General features: G+C 51.2%; 1 protein-coding gene across 2 annotated transcripts in view; it reads left to right on the top strand.

The window, feature by feature from the left end:
• Nucleotides 1-22,035, top strand: part of NCKAP5L (NCK associated protein 5 like) — a 45,287-nt gene extending 23,252 nt beyond the window's left edge. For both annotated transcript variants that reach the window (XM_036890946.2, XM_057486562.1), the window contains 12 exons: nt 8,834-8,895; nt 9,934-10,091; nt 10,808-10,876; nt 10,993-11,031; nt 11,777-11,896; nt 14,647-14,760; nt 15,883-18,500; nt 19,441-19,603; nt 19,860-19,941; nt 20,284-20,592; nt 20,672-20,814; nt 21,171-22,035. In XM_036890946.2, the coding sequence (XP_036746841.2) occupies nt 9,969-10,091; nt 10,808-10,876; nt 10,993-11,031; nt 11,777-11,896; nt 14,647-14,760; nt 15,883-18,500; nt 19,441-19,603; nt 19,860-19,941; nt 20,284-20,592; nt 20,672-20,814; nt 21,171-21,383 (3,993 nt within the window). In that variant the 5' untranslated portion in view covers nt 8,834-8,895; nt 9,934-9,968 and the 3' untranslated portion in view covers nt 21,384-22,035. The remainder of the gene's footprint in view (nt 1-8,833; nt 8,896-9,933; nt 10,092-10,807; nt 10,877-10,992; nt 11,032-11,776; nt 11,897-14,646; nt 14,761-15,882; nt 18,501-19,440; nt 19,604-19,859; nt 19,942-20,283; nt 20,593-20,671; nt 20,815-21,170) is intronic.
• The last annotated feature ends 5,192 nt before the right edge of the window (nt 22,036-27,227 follow it).

Here is a 27,227-nt window from a genome sequence, read left to right as displayed (position 1 = left end):
ACAGTACAACTATTTACCTGCATGTCCTACATCACCTAGTAAACTGAAAGCTTCAAGAAGTCTGACAAGAGCTGACCCATCGCTGAACTGCCCACCAGTACCCAGCTGTGTGCTTTATACTGAGTGATCTGTCCACAGATACCTACAGAATGAATGGATTAGTCTCTTTTGCCAGAGGAAGTCACTGAGGACAGGGTGTGGGTTGAAAGCCTGGAAAAGGTCATATTAATGCCAGGGACGAATCTGCAGCAGATATCCCTTGCTTACCTCTCAGTGTGGTTTGTCATATGGGCCCTCAGAGCCGTTTGTAAGGGAAGCTGATGGGCCTACTGTACATTCCCACCTGTCTCTTTGTCAGGAATGAGAGAAGACAGCCAGGCTCAGGGCTTTGTTGGCAGGAGCAGTATGCTGGCAGAAAGCACAGGGGGAGTACAAAAATACAGGTGGGCTGCCCCCTCAGGGGGCTCCCCTTCTAACCACGGGAGGTCCCCTCTTCTTCACCAGGGGCCACTAGAGAACAGCATGCAGGACAGTGTGAAATACTGATCCCTCAGGAAGCACTTTAAAAAGAGAGGTCAGTGTAGGCTCTATTGGTTAGGACAGCTTTTCAGAAGAATTGCTCTGGGGCCAGACCAGGGCAGGGTGTCCAGGGTTGTGTTAAGGCCTTTGGTCTGTCCCCACACCGGTAGGAGGTCATGGAAGATTTGAAGCAGGAGGGACACAATCAGGTTTAGAGTTTTAGAAAAAAGATTGCTCTGGTAAAGCTCCTTAGAAAAATGATCATGGCAGGGAAAATACAAAGTAAGCATAGAACATCTCATAGTACCAGCAAATAAGCAAATGTTAAGACAAACTTTTTTTAAATGGAGGCATGTTGAAGGGATATAGAAGCCAACCTTAAGGAATCTCAGTGATCAAAAAGCTGCAATTTAAGCAATTGTGTTTTTTCAAGGAAGTGAAAAAACAACCTGCAGAATGGAGGGAAAAAAAAAAATGTACAGGTCATGTACCTGATATGGGACTTGTATTGAGAATATATAAAGAATTTTTACAATTCAATAAAAAAAAAGACACATAATAAATTAAGCAACAAAATAAGTGTTGATAATACTGGATTATAATCCAAAGAATAAAATAAATATCCATGAGTTCATACTAATGTAAATATGTAGTTAAGTAAATAAAGACTGAAGGGACAGCTTTTCCTTACAGAAAACTTCCAGTTAATAAATGTACACAGAATGAGAGAAATTGTATCATTAGAACACCATAGTAATTACTGGAGGCAAGATCCATTAATGAATCCTAAAGTTGTGGGTGAAAATTTAAGCAGAAACAGGGTATTTGCGTGGTCACAAAGTACTGCCCACCCCCCAAAAAAATACATATTAATTATTACAAAAGGAAAAACAGTAATGTTACAGTGGAGAAACCCAGTGGTAGATACCACCTAACCAACTTACCAAGGTTAACATCGCCAGTAATAAGACCTCTCAACATCATATATACTACCTGATAATGCACGAAGAGGTACATCACCTCTATGGATTCATTCCAAAAATCCATAGCCTCAAACAAACCCAAAGTAGGGACCAGACTTTAATACACTGACCATTTCCCTTCCAAAGTATTGTGGTCATGAAAGACAGACTGAGGAACTGTCCTGAGTTGTAGAGACTAAGGAGACATGGGATTAAGTACAATGTGGTATTCTGGAAAGTTGGATCTTGGAAGAGAATATCAGTGGAAAGGACATTGGTGGAAAAACTGGTAAGATCCAAATGAAGTGGGCGGTTTTTGTTTTTTAAAAAATTGTTCTGCTAAGGAAAGATGGAGAGCAGTGAGGAAGGAGAACATGTTGCTATGTCTGTTTTTTTTAAGTACACACACACAAATAACACAGAAGTAGAGATGGAAGATGGCTGGGGGTAGAGGATGTGCATAGCAGACAAGGGAAAAGTTGTCCAGGAGGAAGTGAGTGACATCAAGGAAGTGAAAAAACAACCTGCAGAATGGAGGGAAAAAAAAAAAGTACAGGTCATGTACCTGATATGGGACTTGTATTGAGAATATATAAAGAATTTTTACAATTCAATAAAAAAAAAGACACATAATAAATCGGCAAAGAATCTGAACAGATATTTCTTCAGGGAAGCTCTACAGATGACCAATGAACACATGAAAAGATGCTCAACATCATTAATCAGGGAAATATAAGTCAAAACCATACTGAGATACCACTTTGCACTTAACTAGGGTAACTAGAATCAGAAAATAGCAAGTGGTGAAGATGTGGAGAAATTGGAGTCCTCATACACTGTTGGGGATGTAAAATGGTGCATTCACTTACAAGAACAGTTTGGCAACCCCTCAAAAATTTAACATCACCATATGACCCAGCACTTCTACTCCTAGGTTTATACCCAAGAGGAATGAAAAGATATCCAACAAAAGCTGTACAAAAAAGTTAGCCCCAACAGACACATGAAAAGATGCTCCACATTGCTTGTCATCAGAGAAATGCAAATTAAAACCACAATGAGATATCACCTCATACCAGTAAGGATCACCACCATCCAAAAGACAAACAACAACAAATGTTGGTGAGGTTGCAGAGAAAGGGGAACCCTCCTACACTGCTGGTGGGAATGTAAATTAGTTCAAGCATTGTGGAAAGCAGTATGGAGGTTCCTCAAAAAGCTCAAAATAGAAATAGCATTTGACCCAGGAATTCCACTTCTAGGAATTTACCCTAAGAATGCAGCAGCCCAGTTTGGAAAAGACAGATGCACCCCTATGTTTATCGCAGCACTATTTACAATACCCAAGAATGGAAGCAACCTAAGTGTCCATCAGTAGATGAATGGATAAAGAAGATCTGGTACATATACACAATGGAATTTTATTCAGCCATAAGAAGAAAACAAATCCTACCATTTGCAACATGGATGGAGCTAGAGGGTATTATGCTCAGTGAAATAAGCCAGGCGGAGAAAGACAAGTACCAGATGATTTCTTCACTCATATGTGGAGTATAAGAACAAAGAAAAACTGAAGGAAAAAAATGGCAGCAGAATCACAGAACCCAAGAATGGACTAACAGTTACCAAAGGGAAAGGGACTGGGGAGGATGGGTGGGAAGGGAGGGATAAGGGCAGGGAAAAAGAAAGGGGGCATTACAATTAGCAGTATAATGTGGGGAGGGGCATGGGGAGGGCTGTACAACACAGAAGACAAGTAGTGATTCTTCATCTTACTACACTGATGGACAGTGACTGTAATGGGGATTATGGGGGGGACTTGGTGAAGGGGGGAGCCTAGTAAACATAATGTTCTGCATGTAATTGTAGATTAATGATAACAACAACAAAAAAAAGTTAGCTTTATTCACAATAGCCAAAAAGTGGAAATAGCCTACATGTCCATCAACATACGAATGAACAAATAGTGGCATATCCATACAATGGGATATTATTCAGCCACAAAAAAGGAATATAGTACTGATACATGCTTTAATGTGGATGAACCTTGAAAACACGCCAAGTGAATGAAGCCAATCACAAAAGACCACCTATAATTCCATCATGTGAAGTGTCCAAATGGGGAAATCTAGAGACAGAAAATAGGTCAGTTGCCTGGGGCTGGGGGTGGGGGCTACTAACTAAAGGGTAATGAAAATGTTCGAAAATTGACTGGAATCATGATTGCATGCATCTCTGACTATACTACAAACCACTGAACTGTACACTTTAGATGGATGAGTTGTATGGAATACGAGCTATGACTCAGAGCTTTAAAACGTCCAGGAGGAAGTGGCCACCAGAGAATACAGTGGGGACTGAAAAATATTGTTTGGATTTAGTATTGTGGCTCTCACTGCTGAAGCTGGACCAGGCTATGGAAGGAGTGAGAGTGAGGGAGGCTTTATTTGAGAGGCTTGGCAGTGGAGGCTTAAGTGGGCTGTATTTGAAGAAATGTCAGTGGAAATTTTTTCCAAGATGCAAGACACCTGAGAAGTCTTAAAGGTGGGCTGGGAAAGATCTTGTCAGGAGCTGTATACTGGAGACATAGATGAGGGGGAGTGGTCTGGGTCAGGAAGGCCTGGCCTGGGGAGAGGGTCTAGCCCCTCCACTGTAGCAGGAGGAGAGTGGGGAGGAACGGAGGATCCTGAGGGGCCTGGAGGATGGTGGCAGAAGATTTGAGGGGTTCTCCCTCTGCTGGCTTCAGTCCTCAGGAAACGAGGCTATATAGGTTATACTTAATGACATTTACTGTCAAAAATTAGAACTGAGAGTTTTAAACATTTAATTCACTTAAAATAACAGTAATAAACTTATTACATGTTAACATATTTTATGAAAAATATTTATTTTCCAAAACAGAAAAAATAGTGAAAAGAATGGCTTTGTTCCTCATTTTTGCAAATTTATCATGTCTGACTTAATAGAAGGCAGCTGGTTCTCCTATCTGCTTCTGTATTCAGGTCTGTTTTGATAAATGTATCATGTAGTCTCTGAAAAATGCCACTGTATACTCGAGAGAAAGAGAGTTAAAATGCAAATAAATAATACCTTAATAATATTACAAAAATAGTTTTGACCTTGTGAACTCCTTGAAAAGGCCTCAGGGTCCCTAGACCACACTGTGAGAACTACTGTTCTAGAAAAGTCTCCACTTGGCATGAAAGAACTTGTCCCTGAGAGACTGAGTGCTTTGCCTTAAGTCACACAGCAAGTAAATTGCAGTGTTGTGACTAGAATCTAAATCTGCCTTCTGGTTCAGGGCTTTTTCTGGTACCCTGGGCTGGGCTGGGCCTAGGCTTCTTGGCTGCAAAGCCCCTGGTGTGTGACCCTATAAATAAATCCATTGTGTCTTGTGTCTGAGCCCCTTCCCTCTCCCGGTCCCCAGCAGCTGCTTTTTTCATTGTTGGGTTATGCTGTGGGCAGAGACCAGGATCCAGGGAGGAAAGATAAGGGTTACTGAGATCTGTAAGCCTTTTGGCCTCATAACACACCTGCCTTTCTCCTGCCCTGCCTGGGAGGGCAGGGACTGATCCTGCTGTGGATTCGAAAGAACTCACCCCATAGAGTAGAGTGCCAGTGAAGAGGAAGTCGGAAAGGGGTTGCAGTGGGCCCCTTCCCCTTGGACACAGGATTCTCAGAAGGACCATTGTGTCTTGGGGCCAGTTGTCAGGAGGAGGGGAGGAAATTCTTGTCTGCCCTCTTTCCCTAAGGGGGGAGACCAGTTGGAATTTTTAGAGCTAAAGGATGCTCTCTGCCAGGGATTAAGGTGGCCACTTTCAAGCCAGGAATGTTTGAAAGTCCCTCTCACCCTTCCCATGCCCCAGGGCAGCCCAGGGCTGATCTTGTCTGGAAAGGAGTGTTTTGCTGTGGGTGCAGAAGTTGCTGTTTACAAGTAGACTTTTGGGTGTGACGGGGATTCCAGAAAGCAGCTGGGGGTGGGGGGAGCAGAGGGAGAAATGGTTGGTGTTACAGATGATTCTGTTATTAAAGTGAGCTTCTCCGTCTCTGCCTTCCCACAGCTGTCCACCCCTCCCCCACCTACTGGTCCCTGCTTCTCTCCCTAGGGACTCTGGGAGGAACAGCTGGTGAGTGAGGGGTTCATCTGGCCCCAAAGCCCTTGGCCAAGGGCCGGGGTGAGGGATTGGAGGACAGGATTGCTGCCACCTCTCTGGTTCCTTCCTCTGAGGCCTGGACTCTGAGTTGGGGCAAGGGGGGTCTTGCCTGTGGCCTGGTTGAGGAGGGAGTGGGAGCTGCAGACCACACTCCTCTGATCTGGCTGACTGAAAGGCTGGGACAGATCTCTCTGGGGTCCTACACAACTGACTAGGCTGAAGACATAGTGGTCACCCACGTTCACTCAGCTATTGGCCAGAGACCCAGAGACCCCTAGGCAGGTGTTCCCAGTTCCATGTCCCTGGCTGCTTGAACACTGGCCCCTACCCCTCTGAAGGAGGCAGAGAATCTCTAATCTTTCTCCCTTCCCCTCCCTCCCTCCCCTCAGCACTGAGGTCACCTCCCTCTGAATCAGGCTTTTGTGGTGGGGGGGCTGCCCAGGATGGCAGTTCTGGCGGGAGAAGCCTCCAGTTCCTTAGAGCTCCCCCCACTACCCTGCAGCTCCATCCCTGCCCAGCCTGGCCAGCAGCACGTTCCAGACCCAACATCCAACATCCGGAATGTGTTGTGGGACCACTGGAGAAATGTGTGTGAAACCTGGGCCATCCTGAGCAACCCAGGTGGGGGTTTTCCTGAGGCCCTGGTTGCACTAGGAGTTGGGGAGCCCAAGGGAGGAAGGGGGAGCTGGGCCCCTGGAGAGAGGGTCCTGCTGACACCCAGCAGGGACAGCCACTGGGGAATGGACCTTTTTTCATGAGATTGAGGCTGAAAACCCAGATTCTGAAGGGCCAAATTCCTAATTAAGCTCAGATTGGGAGCTGGAGGTGGAAGTGTCTCTCTGGATCTTAATATTCTCTAGAGGAAGGTAGAGATAAAGGATGTTTTCTTTTTCAGCGTAGAAATCTTGAACTCAAACTGTGGTCCTACTGACAGCGTGTGCTCCTCCCCAGTTCCCAGTGTAAATGCAGACCTCTTACCTGAGACTTGCATGGCTTCCTGCCTCTGCTTGTGTCACTGCAGGCGCAGAGAGGGCTCCTCATCCTGAGTTGGCCAGACCAACCCGACTGAGGGCAGAAAACTTCTCCCCTAAGTGGGGCTGAGTCACAGCCTGCCTTCAGCTGGCATTTCGGGAGCCGTTCTTAGGCCCAGCTGGGGATACAGAGATCAACCCGCGTGACCTTGGATGGTTTGGGATTGGACAGTCTGCCCCAGATCACAATGGGACTCAGACCTCCCTGCCGAGGGATCCACAGGGGCTCAGATGGGAGGGTGGCAGTAGTTGGCTCTGAGGTGTGTTGGGTCCCTACCCTCCTCAACACATGTAAAGCCACAAGTACATAATCCACAGCCAGTCCTCACAATCTGGGTCTCATGCCTAAACTGGATTTTGGGGGGATATTTTTTTAGGAGAAAATACTGTCCTAAACCACCTGCCCTCTCAGTTTGGTTTTTGTGGTTGAATGAAGAATACAAAGATGGGCTTTCCCAAACTCTTTCTCCTTTTCTGACCCCTGGATGTTGCCCTGTTCACCCCACTCCTTCCTGCTCTTGCCCTCCCTGGCCCTCTCTGGCCCTCCCGAATCCTGCCATTCCCTGGAGAGTCCGTGGAAATGAGGGGTGGCGGGATGCGGAAAGCTAGTGATCCACGGGGGCAGGCCTCTCTTAGCATAGCGAGAGCTTCTGAGTGGCAGGAGGATGCGGTCCAGAGCTGGGCGTGCTGGGCTGGGGGCCGGGGGTTGGGGGGGGCCGCGCGTGAGTGGTGCAGAACCCGAGGCCTTTTTTTGGTTTTCACCCCCTGTTTTTATATGTGGGAAAGAGGATATTTCCTGAATTATTTTTCATTTTTTTCCCCCAGGCCTGTCTTTCCAAATATATCAAATGTGATAACATGAGCAAATGAAGTTATACTGTATACATTTTTATAATTTTGAAATAACAAAGGACTTCAGATTATTGTGGAGTGTTAAAAAAAAAGCATTACATAGTTTTCGCCTGTCTCTAGTTTACAGAAGCCCCTTTCCCACTGTTGTACATACATATACACACTCTTGTCCTTCAGAAAAGAAACGTTCCCCTCTGCTGTCACCCTTTCTCTTCCTAGGGCATCAGGCCAAGAAGAGTGAAGGCTGGAGAGCTGGTGGGGTGGGGCTGGGGGTGAGAAGACCCCTGAGGGCAGGGCAGGTGGGCCAGCACTCTCAGATCTGCATGTGCCCCTCCTGCTGACCGCAACCCTGGGGGAGGGCCTGGGCTACAGGTCTCCGTACAGGTGAACTGACCTAGGAGCAGAGGTTCCTGGGCACGACTGCATTGTGCCTGGACGGGGTGTGATAATATAAAACTTCTCCACTTAGTGAATTCATGTAAAACACCCCACATACGTGATCTCATTTCTTCCTCCAACAGCCCTTTGGGCTAAGTATTCTTATCCCCCTTTTACAGGTGAGGAAACATTTCATAGAGTCAGGATCTGTCCCAGGCAAAGCTCCAGGAGCCCCGGGGCGGGGCTGAACGGAGCTACAGAATGTAAGGAGCTTACAGTACAATGTGTGTGTACAGAGAGGCCACCGTAGGAAGGGGAACCCAAGCCTGCCCAGGCTGCATTGTGAACCAGCCATCTGTCGTTTCCTCTCCCACGCTGGTGTCCCCTTTACAAGATTGGAGGAGAATCAGATGCAGTGGCACATGACAAAGTGCTAGCCTGCAGTTGGGCACATGGGCTGCACTCAGTGTATGTGAGTGTACTTTCCAGTGCCTCAGTTTCCTCATCTCAAATATAGGTGTAGATAGTAGTATTTAACTCCCTTTGTGGTTGTGTATATTCAAGGAGACAACACCTTGTGTTACTGCTCATTCCCATTGGTTATCTAAGTGATTTCTCACTGAAAGCTGGGGACCTTGTGCACTGGCTCTTTCCTTTCCTCTGCAGGGAATGCTTTTCCCATTCCAGGATTTCATCCAGACTTCATTCAGGCCTCTGCTCCGCTGGCATCTCTCTGTGCCTTGTCAGGACCCAACATGTGTTCATTGATTTATCTGTGTATTATCTGCCTCCTGCAATAGAATGGAAGCTTCATAAAGGCAGGACTTTCCCAAACTTGTTCATCCCTACAGCTCAGTGACCAGTGCCTGGCACACAGCAGGAGCCAAATAAATGCTCATGGAATGCATGGCTGACATTGTCTCCCTTTACTCCACAGGCAAGGTGACGATTCTGGCTGCCAGAGTGAGTGTGCCAGCCTGGGTGAGGAGGCAGAGACAGGTGAGGGACTTTGGAGCCAGTGCATGCTGGTGGGGGGCTGGGGGAGGAGGGCAAGGGGGGACACCCCCTTGGAGGACAGAGGAGAGAGCATTCAGATGCCTGGTTGGGTGTGGCTGAAGGCTTCTCTCTTCTTTGGTCTAAAAGCTCTAAGGCCCTTTTGTGGGGGCTTCAGTGGGTCAGGGAGGCAAGTCGTTGGTGGTGAGCTGGGTGCCTCCACCCTTTTACTTTAGGAATGGTTCTCTATCCACTGGAAATGTCTATATTTGTGCAGAATAAAGAAATGAGTGCTTTCCTCTAGCAGAGAAATTGAAACTCAAATGGAAGATGATAGTCAGGTAGAGCCAATCACTGTGGCAACACTTTGGTGGGGTATAAGGTAACCTGATGCAGGTTAGAACCTTGGCTGTGTTGTACTCAGGTGATGCTAGTCTGTCTAGGCATCAGTCTGTTTCTTACATGCCAGGTGTCACACCAAGAAGTGTGAGTCTGGACAGTGAAGTGAATATGTCCCTGCCCTCATGGAGTTAGTTGACAGTTACAGAACTGTGCAGCAGTGGTCCCTGACCTAGACTTAGAGTGGGAGCCCTGGAGAATGAATAAGAAGGAGGTGGCCAAGTGACAAGGTTGGCGGTGGGGAGGAGGGGTGTCAAGAGGCTCCCGCAGAGGGACCAGTATGCACAAAGAGGCTGGTCTGCTGGGACCTCATGGAAAGCAGGGAGCCTTGTACTGTATTTAAGAGAATGTGTGCCAGTTTGAAGCCAATCTCAGCAGAGAATTCAGGTTTCTCAGCTCCTGGCCAGTGTCTGTGACCTTTGATGAGGTGAGTGCAATTATAGGGGTTTATAAAATAACGGTCTCTGTTCTTAAGATGGGAAGAGTATATCTGCAGGTCTGTTCTGTGACCAGGAGAGTCTCAGCCTGGCCCTGAGTTGTTACAGTGTCCTTGGCACAGTGCTCACACTGATCTAAACTCCAAGAATTCTGACCAGTTGTATCTGTCCTCCTCCCCACTTACCTCTTCCCTGTGCCCTGGAGTAGCCTGTCAGGGCTTCTCCACTTGTTCCCAGGGCCTGATGTCAGAGGCCATGGACCAGCCAGCCGGGAGTCCTGAAAACCTGAGGCCAGGAGAGGATGGTGATGGCAGCATGGAGCCGGGCACCTGCCAGGAACTCCTGCACCGACTGCGGGAGCTGGAGGTGGGGCATGGGGCAGGGTAGGGGTGGTGTGCTAGCCTAGGTATCTGGTGTGGGTGTTTTGGGTGTGGGTGGACCTTTCTCTCAGCCAGCTTGCCAGGCTGGAGCAGAGCTGAGCATTTCTTTAGCAGAACTCTGAGAAGCCCTTCGCCTGTGCTTTGCTCTCTAGCCCAGGTGCCATTTGGGACAAAGGGCATGCACAGGAGTGGGGCTGTCCTCCCCCCAAATGTCTCCCTTCTTTATCCCCTCCCCAACTTTCATGCCCCTGCAGGTTGGGAAAGGGGTGGTCACAGAGGCCACAGGAAGAAGAGTTGGATGATCTGGGACTCAGGAGTCGAGGAACAGGACATGGATCCTTAAATGAGGACCTTCACTGCATTCTCGAAACCCGACTCTCCTCCCTCCAGCCTTCTCCGCCCTCTCCCCCAGGAAGTTGACTTTGGGCACCTCCCACCTTAGGTCCTCCTGGCCGCTGGGTCTCCCCAGCGCCTCCAACCTCTGTGGCCAAGTTTGGGATTTCAGAGAAACAGCATCTCAGTGGAGCTTGATGCCCTCAGTCCATCTCTGCAGGCCTCCCCGTGGCAGAAGCTGACTAGAGCCAAGAGCTGGGGCAGGGGTATAGCTAGTAGGCTCCTTGCTTCTCCTTCCCCAGAAGGAATTTTCCCTGGGAGAGGAATGAGCCCACAGCCTCCTTTCTGCCCTCTCCCTCCCTCCTGCAGGCAGAGAACTCTGCACTTGCCCAGGCCAATGAAAACCAGCGGGAGACCTATGAGCGCTGTCTGGATGAGGTCCGTGGGGTCTGCAGTGGGACTGATTTTGAGGATGGGTGGAGGAGTAGGGTTTGTCTGCTCCAGGCAGAGGCTGAGTCAGCTAACAGCTCTGCCTTGGGCATTTCTGTCCCCAGGTTGCCAACCATGTGGTACAGGCGCTGTTAAATCAAAAGGTAAGTGGCCACGGGAGACATTCTCACCCCAAAGCCCAGAAGCCCTGGGAAGAGGCCCTGGGTACATAAAGGGAGGTCTTTTCCGGGGGTCCCCTGAGCCTGCTCGGCTATAGGCTAGAGGGAGGAGGCTTAGTGGAAATGGCCTGTTGGCCCTCCAAAGAAGCCCCTGCTCTCCTCTTCCTCTGTACTGTCCTACCTGGAGGCAGGAGTGGGCTGGGTTGGGCCACGTCTCTGAGCTATGGTAACTTTGATTTTAACTTGAATTCCTCCTTACCCTGGCCTTACCTGGTTTCTCCAGGTTGTGATGGCCCTGACAGCAATGTTGGTGTTGTGGGCATAAGGTGGCATCTAAATATTCACTCAAGTACTGTGGGTAATTTCTTGACATTTGGGCCATTCTGACCCCCGAGGTGTTCTTCTGCCTGATAGGGGCCGTTCTTTGATGTGTGGTTTCTGAGAAGCAGGGGGTTGGCTCCAGGGATGGGAAAGGTGCCAGAGGGAATGGGATTTACCTCCCACCAGGGGTGGTAAACTTAGAGAATTTATCATCCCCAGAAGACGCAATAGCCACAAACAGAGGCAGGCTCAGCTCCCTCGTAGAAGGAGGTTGCAGGCATAGAAGGAGGTCGCAGGCGAAGGGCATGCCCGGCAGGAGTGGCACTGCTGAGATGAAGGGGACTGTGCTCATCCACTCCCTCTCCCTGTCATCCTCTCCCATCTTCCCGCTCCTCCTGGGCGGCACCAGGACCTGCGCGAGGAGTGCATCAAACTGAAGAAGAGGGTGTTTGACCTAGAACGGCAGAACCAAGTGCTGAGCGCCCTGTTTCACCAGAAGCTTCAGCTCACAACAGGCTCCTTCCCGCAGGTGGGCACAAGCCATTCTCCTTCCCTCTTACCTCAGTTGCCCGCTTGCCTGACCTGGCCCCTCATCATCCTCACCCCCTTTTCTCCCAGACACCTGCAGAAGCAGGTCACCAGCCATGCCCCTCTGCTCTAGGGTCAATGGCCATCCAGGGAAGGCCCACCTAGCCTGATAGATCTGAGCCTTAGATGGGGGAGGCTCTCTGAGACCCCTCAAGCTTGGCTGTCCTCACCTCCCAGGTGCTCCCCACGCAGCTGGATGGCATCCCTTCCTGTTGATGGAGAAGGTTCTTGCTTGCTCCTGCTGTGTGTGGGGAGGTGGGCGGAGGTTGAAAATGCAATTATTTCAAGCACCCAAGGGCACCTTTGGCCACCACATTGCCTCTTCTTGCTGGCGGCAGGGGTGGGGCTGGGGTAAGGCACCCAGTGCTTGGCATCACAGAGTGGTCAGAAAAGGCACTTCACCCAGATAACTGTGCCGCAGATGCTCACCCACTGACACGTAGATGCTCACCCACTGACATGTCCTCAGACACTAGTTCTGGCTTCTAGCCCTGTCACCTATACCTGGGAGAAGCAGGAGGCTACTGGGAGTAAATCCAGGTTCAGTTAAGATGTTACTTGGGGTCACTGTGTCAGGAAGCCCCCAAGATGGAATGAGATGGGGCTGGGGGAGAATCAGGAGCAGCTCCAAGGTATCTGGAATGACCAGTGAGTTCTGAGGTCAGCCAGCACACCCCAGTCCACCATGACCTTGACAAGAAGAGAAACACCTTGTGTGCGTATGTGTATGTGTGTCTGAATTTGTGTGTCTTTCCAATGCAATCTAGGCAGCCCTCGGCCCCCAGACCTGAGCAGGATGTCCCTCAGCTCCCTGGAGCCCCCATCCTCCAAGCCGGTGCAGAGCTGGGTCTGCATCAGCAGCAGTGACTCTACAGCCCTCCTTGCCCTGGGCCTGTCCCTGCTGCAGGTTCTCACCCTAGGGCCCCCAGGGGCCTTCCCACACTGGCTGAGCTCACCCCGTCCACCCTTCTCAGTGACTGGTGATAACAGAGGACAGTGGTGTAGATCATCCTTAAATTGTTGATTTTTTTGAATGAATCCTTAATGAATTCTGGGACCTTTTGGGGTGTGGGGGCAATAGATTTATCTTCTCCAGAGGTGACATGATGTAATGGAAAGAGCATGAACCTTGGCCTCAGATATATTTGGGTTGGGTCCCTAAATTAACAAATTCTTGTGTGACCATGTACAAATTACTCAGCCTTACGAACCACAGTTTTGCCTTATAAATGAGTATTAAAATATCTAAATTACAGGTTGTTGTGAGGATTAAATGAGGTAATATATAGTGCTTGCCCCATAGTAGATAGTCAGTAATTGGCAGCTATTTATCATTATTAATGTTATTCCCAAGTTGTGCTTTGCTAGGATGAGAGTTCCATTGAGCAAATGCTAATTAAGCTCTTAGGGTGAGTGCCTTTGCCAACACATATGGAATTGGATGTGTCTGTGGCCTGTGCAGAGCAAACGTAACCCCTGCAGGCTGGGACTGCTGGGAACTGAGACTGCAGGTTACTGAGAGCCATAGTGCAAAGCAGAGTGTAACAGTGCTGTCCAAGGACCCAGAGGGGAGAGAGGCCGTCAGAGACAGGCCAAGGACTGTTGCCTTAAGCTGGGTCTTGATGGATAGAAACAAAAAGAGTGGAGTAGGGGTTGAGAAGAAGGGAAGCAGAGCAGGGAAGCCTAGGGAGCAGCTCACTGTTGATCTGGGCTGGACAAAGGATGTGTAAAGGAGCTGTGAGGGCAACAGAGCTGGAGATGGCATTAGGGCGGAACCAGCAGGCCAGCCCAGAATGCCGGCAGAAGAGTTCAGACCTGTGTCCTTAGGCACTGGGCAGGCACAGGAGGCTTTGAGCACAAAGGTGCTTTAGAAGAAAAAGAAAAAGATGTTTTAGGCTGCCTTGAGCACAGGAGCTTGAAAAGCCACCAAACCAGGTCAGGGAGACTGAAGTGCTGAGCAGCACACAGGCCAGAAGATCTGTGCTAAAGGAGGGCTACAGATGTCCAGGCCAGAGGCGAGGCAGAGAGACCCCCAGAGACAGGCTTTAAACGCTGTGGCAAATGAGAGACAGGGAGGAGTTGAGGCGGACCCATATCTAGCCGAGATGCCTAGGGGAAGGAAATGACATTCACAGGGACTAAGAGAACTGACCCGTGATTAAAGATTACCTTTGTAACCCTCAGAGGAGAAGTTTCACCTGGGAGCAGTTAGGGAAGAGAGAAGGTGTAACTCCTGCCTTCTCTGTCCTGGGACCCAGTAACAAATGCCTCTTCCATTAGTCTAAGTCATCCCTGTGACACTGGGGTCACAGGTGGTGAGATCAGGAAGGGGCCTGAGGCTCACCTCTCTGTGATTGGCAAGGAGACCTCATAGAAGACAGAGCAGTCCTGGAGCCCCGAATAGGCACTTAGATTAGGCTCTAATCACTGCCCTCTGGCCAAGGGGCTCTCCTTCCTCCAAAGCCTCCTGACTGTCCTACTTCCCTGCCACCCGGGTTTGCACTTCTTCAGCCTCTGTGCCAGCGACACCCGAGGCTTGTCTGAAAGTGGTGGAGACAGTGGTGAAAGCCACGTCTTGGGCCAGGAGATGTCCCTGATGGAGTGACTTGGGAGAATGTTTTCCTGCCCTTTCATGGGGGAGTCGGGACCTGGGACGGACAGCCCTGTGCTAACCTTGCCCTCTCCCTGCAGATCCCACTCACTCCTCTCCAGCCACCATCAGAGCCACCAGCCTCCCCATCCTTGAGCTCCGCTGAAGGACCAGCCATCTTGTTGCCTCTGGGGCGCTGTGCGGGGCAGAGAGAGGTAGGAGGACTGGGCAGGGTGGTCTGTGGCTTTGCTGGTTATGGCCTCCTCGGTCACTACTCCGTTGCTGTTTCCTAATGAGACCCAAGGGAAGGTCTGCTTCCCAGTGCACGGATTCTTGTCCAATCTGAGGGTGAGCCCTCAGCTGTCAGCCTCATACCAAGAAACACATCCCCACTCCCAACCTCTGGCCTTGTGAGCAAAGGCATTAGTACTGCAGTAAAGACTCAAAAATTAATGTTTGCCACACTCTTACTGTGGCCAGGCACTGTACTGAACACCTGGATCTCATTCTGTGTAGTTTTATTTTGTTTTTTTGTAGTTTTTGGCATAAATTGATGATAGCATACATATTTATTTTTCCAAGTCCAGAACTATTATTCATTCATTCCTCCGCATTTATTTTATAAGCTAAACCTAATTGCAATCCCATTTTACAGATGACACAATGAAGCTTAAAGGTTAAATCGCTTGTTGAAATACATATAACTAGTTTAAGTGGTAGACCTGGAACTTGAACCTACACTTTCTAGCTCCAGAGCCCACACAGTTAACCACTATACCAGTCTGAACTGGGCCCAAGAAGGAGCCAAGCAGAACAGCTTGCCATGTAGTCATTCCCAGTCATGTTCTCCATGAGGACCAGGCTGGCAGGATGGCTGGCTGACCTGAGAAGGCCTGTGCTTGCCTGCAGTGCCTGACTTAGGACCCACATCCCGTGGTCCTTGACCACATCCCATCCCTTTCTTGAGTCTCTCTGTTCTTTCTGGAGCCTGAAAAATGGACAGGCCTCCTTCCTTTGGAGCAAACATAGGTGTCAGGGCTGTAGGTGGCCAGCCCTGCTGACTCAAACAGCAGTGGGTAGTGGTGGGGGTGTGGTGTGGCTGGGATAACTAAGAAGGGAGTGGGGCGCCCATCCAACCCCAGGTGTCCCAGGAAGAAGAGTTGAGGTAATCAGGGCTCAGTGATTCTTGAGGAAGCTGAGCTATCACATCCCAGAAGTTGTCAAATCCTTTTGGGGATACAACAAAACCAGGCCAGCTTTGTTCCTGACATGCTCAGTTATGCCCAGCTCAGGTCCTAGGCCTGTACTTGGTCTTCTTATGCCATTTCTTCCCCAAGGTATGTTGGGAGCAGCAGCTGCGACCAGGAGGCCCAGGACCCCCGGCTGCCCCGCCCCCCGCACTGGATGCTCTATCCCCTTTCCTTCAAAAGAAAGCCCAGATCCTGGAGGTTCTGAGAGCCCTGGAAGAAACTGACCCCTTGCTTTTGTGCTCGCCTGCCACCGCCTGGCGGCCCCCAGGCGAGGGTCCTGGCTCCCCAGAACCTATCAATGGCGAGCTGTGTGGCCCACCACAGCCCGAACCCTCAACCTGGGCCCCCTACCTGCTATTAGGCCCTGGCAGCCTGGGAGGCCTGCTACACTGGGAGCGCCTCTTAGGGGGCCTGGGAGAGGAAGAGGGTGCTGGGCGGCCCTGGGGTCCTAGTAAGGGCTCCCCACAGGCCCAGGGCAGTGGAGTGGGGCTACCCTGTGCCCCAGGCAGCAGCTCCTCCTCCTCTTCTGATGAGGTAGGTGACCCTAACGAGGCACCCAGCCCCGACACCCTGCTCGGGACTCTGGCCCACAAACAGTTGAACCTGGGCCAGCTCCTTGAAGACACTGAGTCTTATCTACAGGCCTTTTTGGCCAGGGCTGCAGGCCCACTCAATGGGGACCACCCAGGTCCTGGGCAGCCATCCTCCCCAGACCAGGGGCCCCCACAGCTGTCCAAGTCCAAAGGCCTCCCCAAGTCAACTTGGGATGGGACTACCCCAGAGGCCCCCAGGCCAGGCTTTGGTGCTACCTCAGAGGGCCAGGGGCCCCTCTCCTTCCTCAGCATGTTCATGGGTGCAGGGGATGCCCCCCTGGGCTTGCGGCCTGGCCACGCCTACTCCTCATCTCAGGTGAAAAGCAAGCTCCAAATTGGCCCGCCTTCTCCTGGGGAAAGCCAGGGACCCCTCCTGCCCTGTCCTGCCAGAGGTCTCAAGTTTCTGAAGCTGCCTCCAGCCTCAGAGAAGGTCCCTAGCCCAGGAGGCCCCCAGCTCAGCCCCCAGCTCCCCCGGAATTCCCGAATCCCCTGTCGGAACAGTGGCTCAGACGGCAGCCCCTCCCCATTGCTGGCCCGCAGGGGTCTGGGTGGAGGAGAGTTGTCCCCAGAGGGGGCACAGGGCTTACCCACCAGCCCTTCACCCTGCTCCACAACCCCGGACTCTGCCCAGCTCAGACCTCCCCAGCCAGCATTGTCCACCACACTGTCCCCAGGACCGGTGGTATCTCCCTGCTGTGAGAACATCCTGGACCTTTCCCGGAGCACCTTTAGGGGGCCTTCCCCAGAGCCACCTCCATCCGCACTGCAGGTGCCCACCTACCCACAGTTAACTCTGGAGGTGCCACAGGCCTCTGAGGGCCTCAGAAGCCCTGGAGTTCCCCTCAGTCCTTGCCTCTCAGAATCTTGCCCCTATGGGAGCTCCCAGGAGAAGAGTTTGGACAAGGCAGGCTCCGAGTCCCCCCATCCTGGCCGCAGGACCCCAGGCTCATCCAAGAAGCCTGGCCAGGGGGCAGGGCGGCGACCTGGAGATCCTGGCTTCACCCCTCTGCGAGACAGGCTGGCAGCCCTGGGCAAACTGAAGACTGGCCCTGAGGGGCCAGAGAAGAATGGGGTGCCAGCCAGACCTGGCCCGGAGAAGGCCCGGGGAGCAGGGAGGTCAGGGGAGAGCACTGGAGACATGGCGCCTCCTCCCCCCAGACCCCCCGAGCAGGCTGAAGCCAAGGGTTCTCTTCGGGGGGCAGTGGCCTTAGGCACAAGCAGCCTGAAACAGCAGGAATCAGGGCTCCTAGGGGACCCTGGAACCCGAGTCTATTCCTCCCACTCCATGGGGGCCCGGGTGGACCTGGAGCCTGTCTCACCAAGAAGCTGCCTCACCAAAGTGGAGCTGGCCAAGAGCCGGCTGGCAGGGGCCCTGTGCCCCCAGGTACCCCGAACCCCTGCCAAAGTGCCAACCTCAGCCCCCAGCCTCAGCAAGCCTAATAAGAGCCCCCACGGAAGCCCTACAAAGCTACCTTCCAAGTCACCCACCAAGGTGGTGCCCCGACCTGTGGCCCCACCAGCCACCAAGGAGCCCCCCAAGCCTGACAAGGGGAAAGGTCCACCTTGGGCAGACTGTGGCAGCACCGCGGCCCAGCCCACACCCCGAGCACCTGGCCCTGAGGACCCCGGCCGTGGTCCTGAGGGGCGGGCCCCACACTCGGCCATTGAGGAGAAGGTGATGAAGGGCATTGAGGAAAACGTGCTGCGGCTCCAGGGCCAGGAGCGGGCGCCCAACACCGAGGCCAGGCACCGCAACACCAGCAGCATAGCCAGCTGGTTCGGGCTGAGGAAGAGCAAGCTGCCGGCGCTGAACCGCCGCACAGAGGCCGCCAAGAGCAAGGAAGGGGTCAGTGGGGGCTCTCCCCTCCGGAAGGAGGGCAAGGTGGAAGCCCGGAAGCTGGAGGCTGAGAGCCTCAACATCTCCAAGCTGATGGCTAAGGCAGAAGATCTGCGCCGGGCCCTGGAGGAGGAGAAGGCCTACCTGAGTAGCAGGGCGCGGCCACGGCCCGGGGCCCCAGGGCCAGGGCCCAGTGCAGGGCTGGGGCAGGTGCAGGGCCAGCTGGCCGGCATGTACCAGGGCGCAGACACCTTCATGCAGCAGCTGCTCAACAGGTGAGGGGCGGGACCAGGCAGCAGTTCTTGGTGGCTGGGGATGCTCTTCTCTCCATGGGTCCACCTGGCTTTGGGGCTATGACTGCCTTTTCTGGGAACTTGGGCTTCTCAGATGGCAAAAGGGGTAGGAAGTCAAATAAAATACCAAAGCATCTGGTCTTAGTGGCCTGATGCAAAGGTCAGGGATTCCAAACCAGAAGCCTGGGGGTTTGTACCCAGCACCCCTCCCCTCTGGCTGGCTGATTATCAAACTTGCTGAGACCCAATTTCTCATTTGAGAAGAGTTAACAGTCCACTTTTTCCTGGATTGTCTCCAGCGTCAGAGAGGCAGCCTGTGTGCGAGCCTGTGTTCAGTAGTCAAGGAAATGCTAGTGCCTAACCATGGACTGATGAAGGTCTGCCTTGGGAATTTTATGTCCTCTGAACAAGGAAAGTTCCCTTCTTGCACTTTGACTCTTGCCACAGACTCGACCATGGGAGCTGTGGTTTAGAGAAGGGGCCACCCCATCTTTGGGGTTGCTCCATCTGGGTCAGATAAAGCAGAATATCCCTAGGATTGGGCCCCAGTAAGGTATGGCTTGGACAGCAAGTGCACTCAAGTTCAGCTGAGAGGCAGGGCGAGTCATGTGTGGACCTGACTGAGGCCGGGTCTGCCATCTACCTGCGAGCACTGTGGGGAGGACTCTAGCCTTTACCCTGGGTAGCTTTGGGAACTTTCCCGTCTCCTCTGCCTTTGCTGTACCTCTGGGGTTTACCCTAAGCTCTCTGCATGTTGCCAGTGTCAGGAAGGGTTGGTGGGAGCAGTGCCAAGGATATGTCCCCCTCCCAGGGGCAGGGGGCAGTGGGTACCTCAGTAGCCCAGCACCATTGCAGGGAGTGAGACCAGAATGTCTGGGGAGACTCAGGCCTTCCTTACCTCTGTCTGCCCTGCTTTCCCTAGGGTGGATGGCAAGGAACTGCCGCCCAAGAGCTGGCGGGAGCCCAAACCCGAGTATGGTGATTTCCAGCCAGTGTCTTCTGACCCCAAGAGCCCCTGGCCAGCCTGTGGGCCCCGAAATGGTCTGGTAGGCCCTCTTCAGGGCTGTGGAAAACCTTCTGGGAAGGTAGGTTTTAGGGTAGGGGCTGGGTAGAGGCCCTGGCTCTGTGCTCCTGCCAGGTCTTAGCACTGATGGGGTCCCCTTCCCTGGAGCTGGAAGCTGCTGGAAGCAGTCATGGCCTTTGAGGGGTACTGGGAAGGGGAGCAGGCCTCTTCAGGGCTAGCAGGCCTCAGCTACTCAGACCCATGGTCCAGGGGAGAGCTTGGGGAGGAGTTTGGAGTTGGGGAGGGGCAGGCTCTGAGGTCTCCTGTACCCCACCCAGCTGAGCAGTGAGCCAGGAAGGCGGGAAGAGATGCCCTCAGAGGACAACCTGGCCGAACCAGGGCCCACCTCCCACTTCACAGGTCAGCAGGGTCAGAAGCCAAGGATGGGACCTGCCCCTCACCTTCTGCCCTCTTTATTCCTTCCCACTGCTTCCAGTGCCAGGTCCTGAGGGCCATCTTGGTGCCAAGCACCAGGTGGGCACTGGGGCTGCCCAGAAATCCCCCTGTGTCCTCAAGGGCTACCTGGCCTGCCCACCCTCCTTCCCCAAGCCTAGGGGAGGATGGGCAGGGACAACAGCCTGTTAGGCCAAGAGGGGCCCTGGCCAGGGGTGGAGCCTGGGCTGGGGCAGGAAGCCTGAAGACGTTAGAAAGGCTGAGCCACCTGTAGCCAGTTACCCTCCCAACTCATCCTCTGCTCCCCAGCCTGTGGCTCCTTGACTCGGACCCTGGACAGTGGCATTGGGACCTTCCCACCCCCAGACCACGGCAGCAGTGGGACCCCCAGCAAGAACCTTCCCAAGACCAAGTCACCACGACTGGAGCCCCCAGCCGGGGTGCCCCCAGCTCGGCCCCCACCCCTTACCAAAGTCCCCCGTCGTGCCCACACACTGGAGCGTGAGGTGCCAGGCATAGAGGAGCTGCTGGTGAGCGGGCGGCACCCCAGCATGCCAGCCTTCCCTGCACTGCTCACTTCTGCTCCAGGCCACGGAGGCCATCAGACCTGTCCTGACGGTGAGTGTCCAGGAGGCAGATGGGGGCCGTCCCCGGAGCTCCACCCACCACCAGCCACCTTTCCCTTATTCCCGGACAGATCCCTGCGAAGACCCAGGCCCTCCCCCTCCTGTCCAGCTGGCCAAGAACTGGACCTTCCCCAATGCGAGGGCAGCTGGCGGCTCCACTGACCCTTTCCTATGCCCACCCCGACAATTGGAGGGGCTGCCCAGGACCCCTGTGGTGAGCATGGCTGAAGGGGAAAGGGAACAGGACTGGAGGGCAGGAGGGGATGATGTGGGAAGATGTTTTTCCAGCAAGGGACAGCCCTGTCTCGAAGGGGATCAAAGGCACAGCCCCCTGGATGCTGCCTTGGGCAGCCTATGCACCTGCCTCCTCAGAGCCTTCCTGGGGAAAGGGCTTCTCTCCCAGAACCTGGGTAGGGCTCTGCCAGGCATGCCTCCAGCCAGCTCCCTCTGAAGCACACCTCACCTCAGGGCCCATCTGCAGCACCCCCACTCGGTGGGCAGAGCCCAGTGCCTCCCAGGCTGGGCCAAGAGGTGAGAGTAGCCTCCTCCCCAACTGCCCTCCTTTTCCAGGTGCTGCCCGAGGACCGGAAGCGGAGCCTGGAGCCCAGCCGCCCAGCCCCTACACCCCAGGGCCCGGCATTTGGGGGTAGCCGGACCCCAAGCACATCAGACATGGGTGAGGAAGGGAGGGTGGCCAGTGGGTGCCCCCCAGGGCTAGAGACCTCAGAGTCTCTCAGCGACTCGCTCTATGACTCACTCTCCTCCTGTGGGAGTCAGGGCTAAGGGGCTGCACCACACCCCAGCCCCTCTCTGGAGTTGGAGACCACAGACTGGACCAGCTCTCCTCATGCCCACCCCCTTGGGGACACTGGGGCCCCTCCCTGAAGGGACCAAGGAAGCAGGTGGATAAGAAGGTGAATGGGGTCCCTGGCACATCCCACTGCCCACCTCTGCTGTGGAGATAACCACTCTCAGCTCAGGGAGAGATCCTACCCTTAGTCCCTTCTCCCACCCAGAGTAAGGCTCTTCCTCTGGGGACTGGGGTTCAAGGCTGCTGTGTCCCAGCCCCCACTTCAGGCTGAGCCATTGTGGTGCTGGGCTTCCTGCCCTCCAGCTGTGCCATCTCCGCCCAGCGTGGCTGCTTCCTGCCCTGGAGCCCCTGGGGGCCAGCCCCTGCTGGTGGAGGGGGCAAGGGATCAAACTGCCTTCTCTGTCTGCCCCCATCCTCCCTGCTGTCTGATGGTGCTGCCCTCCTTTGCCCTGTGTTTTGGGGCCGATTTGTCTTTCTGTTGTTGGTTTTTTTTTATATATTAAAACGCCTGGCTCAGCCCCCACCCTGCCATCCCCACACTGCGGTTAATTTATCTGTTAAAAACGCGGCTGTCCACTTCCAGCCTCTGCTTCTGCCGTATCCCTAATAAAACATGGAGGCCCATCTGTGCCCCGACTCAGCTTGTTCTGTGGGAGGACTCAGGGATGGACAGGTGGGTGGAGACTGCAGGGGCACTGAAGAGATGGCCCTAGGGGCCTAGACTCTGCCCCAGGTGCCCTTATGAGGGAGCACCCCCGACAGAGGGTCACCCTAGAAGGTAACTAAGGTGTTGGGGAGTGGGCCTGTTTAGGCCTGGAATGGTACATGGGGTTGGGAGATTCCCCTTGGGAGGGGTGGAAGGCTGGGATGCCCTGTGGGGAGGGTGGCTGTGGGCATGCCCTCAAACCTGTTGGTACCAGGTGGGCTGGGACATGCAAACACCAAATTTCAGGGGCTGGAGTGTAGACAGTGTTAAGTGTCTGCAGCCTCCTATTGCCATGAAGCAAAGCACAACTTGGTGGGCCTTAAACTGTGGCCACCTTCTTACCTCTCCTCAGACTTTGGGCTTTCCCCAGATCCTCTCCTCAGACTTTGGGCTTTCCCCAGATCCTCTTGCCCCTACTTGTACCTCAAATTTCAGCCAGAAGTTCCCCTAGCTCTGAAATTCTCACTTTAGTAGTGTTTTTTGGGGGCAGGTGGGGGTTGGCAGGGGAGGCAGGCATGAAGGAGGCTGTATGGAAGGGTCTAACCTGGGAATTATTTCAGACTCTACACATGGGGTGGCTGTGGCCCTCCAGCCCTTGGACATAGAGCTGGGCAATGAGCTGAAGGTGAACCAGGTAGCAGCCAGCCCATCTCACATAAGTTAGACTTAGGAAAACCTCCTTCGTGCCTGGGTTGTGGTATAAAGTGACTTGCCCAGAATCCCCACTTAACAGCCTGTGCTTGCTGCCACCCCATGAAATACAGCCTGGGGTGCTGAGCAAGCACACTGCCCAGGAGACCTCCAGACTATGAGGTGCCACAGGTAGGGGTGGGGACTGTTCATCGTTGGGGTCAGGGCCGGAGTAGACACACAGTCTGTGTTGGCACAACAGGCCTATGCTAAGCTGAGGTTGGGTTGCCTGGACAGGGACAGTGCTGGGCCCATTCACAGTTTGGTTATACCGCTGAACTTTGTCCTGTGCCCTAACCAGCCCCAGGAAGCTTTGGAGCAGGGAGGCTGTCAGCACCCCCTTTATGCCAGCTCCTTCCAGCAGTGTCTCCAGTCCCCAGGGCTCCAGGGAGCAGTGAAAGGGCTTCCCCATTAAAATAAACATCTACCGTGCTGCCAGCTTCCTGATCCCCTACCCCCGCCGCAGCCCTGCTGGAGGAAGCCTCAACTATTTTCACAGATGAAGATATCAAGGCTTGGAAACAGTGGTTTTCCAAGGCCAAGAAGTGATGGAGCCTACTAGCAGTGGCTCATTTTCGGGTATGTACCTTTGCTTTCTTTTGTCAGGACTTTAATCCCCTCCTCCCTTTTTGGCCTGTGGATCACTCCTAATGGGCAGAGTTTAGGAGCATTAGACCGGAAGCTAAGAGTCTTAGCCATTGAGTCTGGTTTGGGGGGAAATTTGCATCCCTTCTATGGGCCTTGGTTTTCCTAATCTAGGAGAATTAGGAGGTGTGGCCAAACCAACTCTCCTTTGCTCTGTGCTCTTCCTACCCGTCCCCCAAGTTGGCCTCCCTCCCTCCTGCTTCCATTAGTTGATGTCATCACTGAAGAAACAAGATTTAGAGAGGAGTCAAATCAGGTGTCTTGGTTTTCTTTAAGGGTCAGAATCCCATTTTCTTACTTCCATTTTCTACTTCCTATCCCACTGACCCTTCTGCTTTTAGGGGCTCAAATATGATACTACCAAGCTGCAAATCTCTGCCTCTTAGACAGGCAGGCTCAAAAAAAGTTTACATCCTTCTCCTTTTTATTTCTTGGTTTTTCAAGCCCTTTTCTCTTTGAACCTAGTGTATTACCTCATTTCCTTGTTAAAACAGAATTGTTTACCTGCAGGATATTTATCCTGTTTCCTTACCAGGAAGGCACTTGGCATGGTGGGTTTGACTCTGGACTCCTCCTCTTACATGCTGAGACTGAAGGGTCCATCCGTGTTTCTGTCACCAGGGTCTGGCCAGTCTGCTGCCAGGCTCTGTGCTGCAGTGTTTGCAAATTGCCGGTGTCATCCTGGTCCCTGGGGCAGTGTGGGCTGCCTGGGGAAATGTCTCACTGTCAGAGCATCAGCCACATCTGGAGCCTTGAGTCAACTCTGCTGACTGTCCCAAGGTGGGCCGCTCTCATTCCTAATCCCCCAGCATGTTAGGGAGCCCAGGTAAACCGTCCCTGGTAAACACCCAAAACTGTGTGCCTCCACACAGACTGTGTATGCCATCAGAGGTAAGTCTGTGTGGGAGGACATACAGGTGGGTTAAAGACACTCCTTGGGAACCAATTTCTCCTTAGACTTCAAGGAAGGGTTTGGCTAAAAGACCACTTGATCCTCACTGTGACAGACACTTCATATTTCAGTTTACAAAATCTGCATATAAGATTAACGTGACCTCACTTTTCTCCATGAACAATGGGTGAATGTTTGCCTACTGTTGTTTATGACCCTTAATTCTGAATTTCCCCCAGAGGAAGCCAAAACTTCCAAAGCCCCCTTATTCCTCCCAAATAGCATCAAGGCATCATCAAAAGACTATGAAAAGGTTTCAGGTTCTACCTCACTGGCCACCCGGCCTTTTGCAGGAAATGTCCCAATATGATAATAGGTTTTCTATGGGTGGCCAGTGGATTTTATTTTCTTTACCCTTCTCTAGATTTTCTACATATAGTGTGTTTTGTTTTATCAAAAAGTTTTAAGAAAACCTAATCATGCTGTGCAGCAAACTACATATATACCCCCATCCTGTAATCCTATGGGAGTTAGTTCAAGATAAGAAAATTTTTAGTGTGAATTTGAATATGGGTAAGCATTTCTCCTTAGGGTGAAGAATTTTTTTATAACCTTTTTTGTAGCTTAAAGACATACACATTATTAAAGTGCAAGTTCATGTTTTGTTTTTAAAGATAACTGAAATTGAATAGAACGTTATACAAGGAAGAAGAAGAGTCTCTTTCATACTCTCTTAGGCCCACTCCCAGACATTAACTATCCAAATTGATTGTAATCCTTCCAAATAATTGTTTAAATGCACACACATATACATGCACACTGTTCATGTTGACCTTTTATTAAACAATATTATTCTATACTTACTTATCTTTTTACACTTAATAATGCATCTTGGGGTTCTTTCCAAAGCCCATGAATCTCCATTATCGTACATGCTCTTCCATTGTATGGATGTGCTGTTTGTTTTGTCATTATGAACGAACAATGCTGTAGTGAACATGTGTCTGCATATTTGGGTAGATTTCTATAAGTGGAATTGCTGGGTATGAGTATATTTAAATTTTTTATAGATATTAACAAATTGCACTACAACAATGTATAAGTGGGTCTATCTTCACATCATTGAGTGCTATCAAACTTTATTCTTAGCAAATTTGGTAGGAGTAAGTGATCATGTAGAGTTTTGTAGCTCACTGTAGGGGCTCTGGCTTTCACTCTGAGTGCAACAGGGAGCCATTAGAGAGTGATAAGAATAAATAGTAGAGGGCAAGAATGGAAGCAAACCAGTAAGGACTCTTGGTTAACTCCATTGAGAGATGATGGCGGCCTGTTCGAGGGTGGAGGTACTATCAACAAAATTTGCTGATGTAACTGATGTGACGAAAAGAGAAGAGTCAAGGATAACACCGAGGTTTTTGGGGCAATTGGTAGGAAGAAGTTTCCAGTAACTGATACGGGGATGTCTGTGGATAGAGCAGACTTGGGGGAGAAGAGATAAGGAGTTAAGTGTTGGACATGTTAAATTTGAGATGTCTTTTGGGCAACATCCAGTGGAAAATGTGAAGTAAGCAGTTGGTTATAGAAATCTAGAGTTTAGAAAAGAAGCCTGGGCCAGAGATATAAATTAATAAGTCATTAGCATATGGATGTTATTTAAAACCCGGGGCTGGAGGAGATAACCAAGGGAGTAAGAAGAGGAAAGGTCTGAGTCCTAAACGCTGGGATATTCCCATTTCTTAAGAGGTCAGAGGATATGAGGAAGAAACAGCATAGGAGATTGAAAAGGTGATGCCAAAAGAAGGTGGGGTTCTGGAGTGTAAGTGAAGAAAATATTTCAAGAAAGATTAGTCAGTGTCAAAATCTACTGGTGGTCTGGCAAGATAACAATTGAAAATTGTCTTCTGGATTTAGCAACACAGAGGTCATTGGTGACCTTAGCAAGAGCACTGATGGAAATGAAAGCTCTTTGGGGTGGTTAAGAGAAAAATGGGAAAGAAAGAATTGAAATATAGAAAACTTTTCTAAGGAGGAGGAGAGAGATGGAAGTGGAGTCAAGAAATGAGATTTTTAATATTTTTAAGTTTAATTTTTGAAACTATTTCAAACTTAAATGAATGTTTCAAATATAATACAAAGAACTTTTTTCTCCTGAACTGTTCCAAAGTAAGTTACCAACTTGATGCTCCACCATCCTAATACTTCGCTGTATATTTCCTGCAAACAAGGGCATTCTCTCATATATCCCCAATACCATCATCAAAGTCAGGAATTAACATATAACTGCAATCTAATCCTTGGACTACACTCAGGTTTCACCAATTGTCCAAATAATGTCCTTTATAGGCAATTCAAAATCACACATTGCATTTAGCTGTCATATTTCTTTAGTCTCCTTTAATCTGGAACAATTCTTCGATTTGTCCTTGATGTCCATGACCTTAGAACTTTTGAACTTTACAGGCTGTGATTTTTATTTGTCTCATTACTAAAGATACTCACTTTCATTGCTTAAATTAGTGTTTGCTAGGCATCTCATATAATTTTTCTCTTTATAATTAATAACAGTGGGGAGGTATTTTGAAACTATGTAAATATTTCATTTTCATCAAACTGTTCATTTATATCAGTGTGAACTTATGGTTTCCTATTCAATGATTTATAATTCATTACTATCATCATTTACTTTGGTGCTCAAATTGTCCATGATTTGGCCATTGGAGCCCCTTCAAGCTGGCATCTGCTTTTTTGACAAATCCCTATCACTCTTGGAGGACATACTTACTTTCTGGTATAACATGCTCACAAGTCAGCTTAGACTTTCCCCAACCCAGCCCTGGAATCAGCCACTTTCCCAAAGAGTCCTGATTTCTTTTAATGGAGAGT

Source organism: Manis pentadactyla, chromosome 10 (assembly GCF_030020395.1).
Source record: "Manis pentadactyla isolate mManPen7 chromosome 10, mManPen7.hap1, whole genome shotgun sequence".
Lineage (NCBI taxonomy): Eukaryota > Metazoa > Chordata > Mammalia > Pholidota > Manidae > Manis > Manis pentadactyla.
Note: the sequence above shows the minus strand (reverse complement) of the source record. Positions and strands in the feature narration are given on the sequence as shown.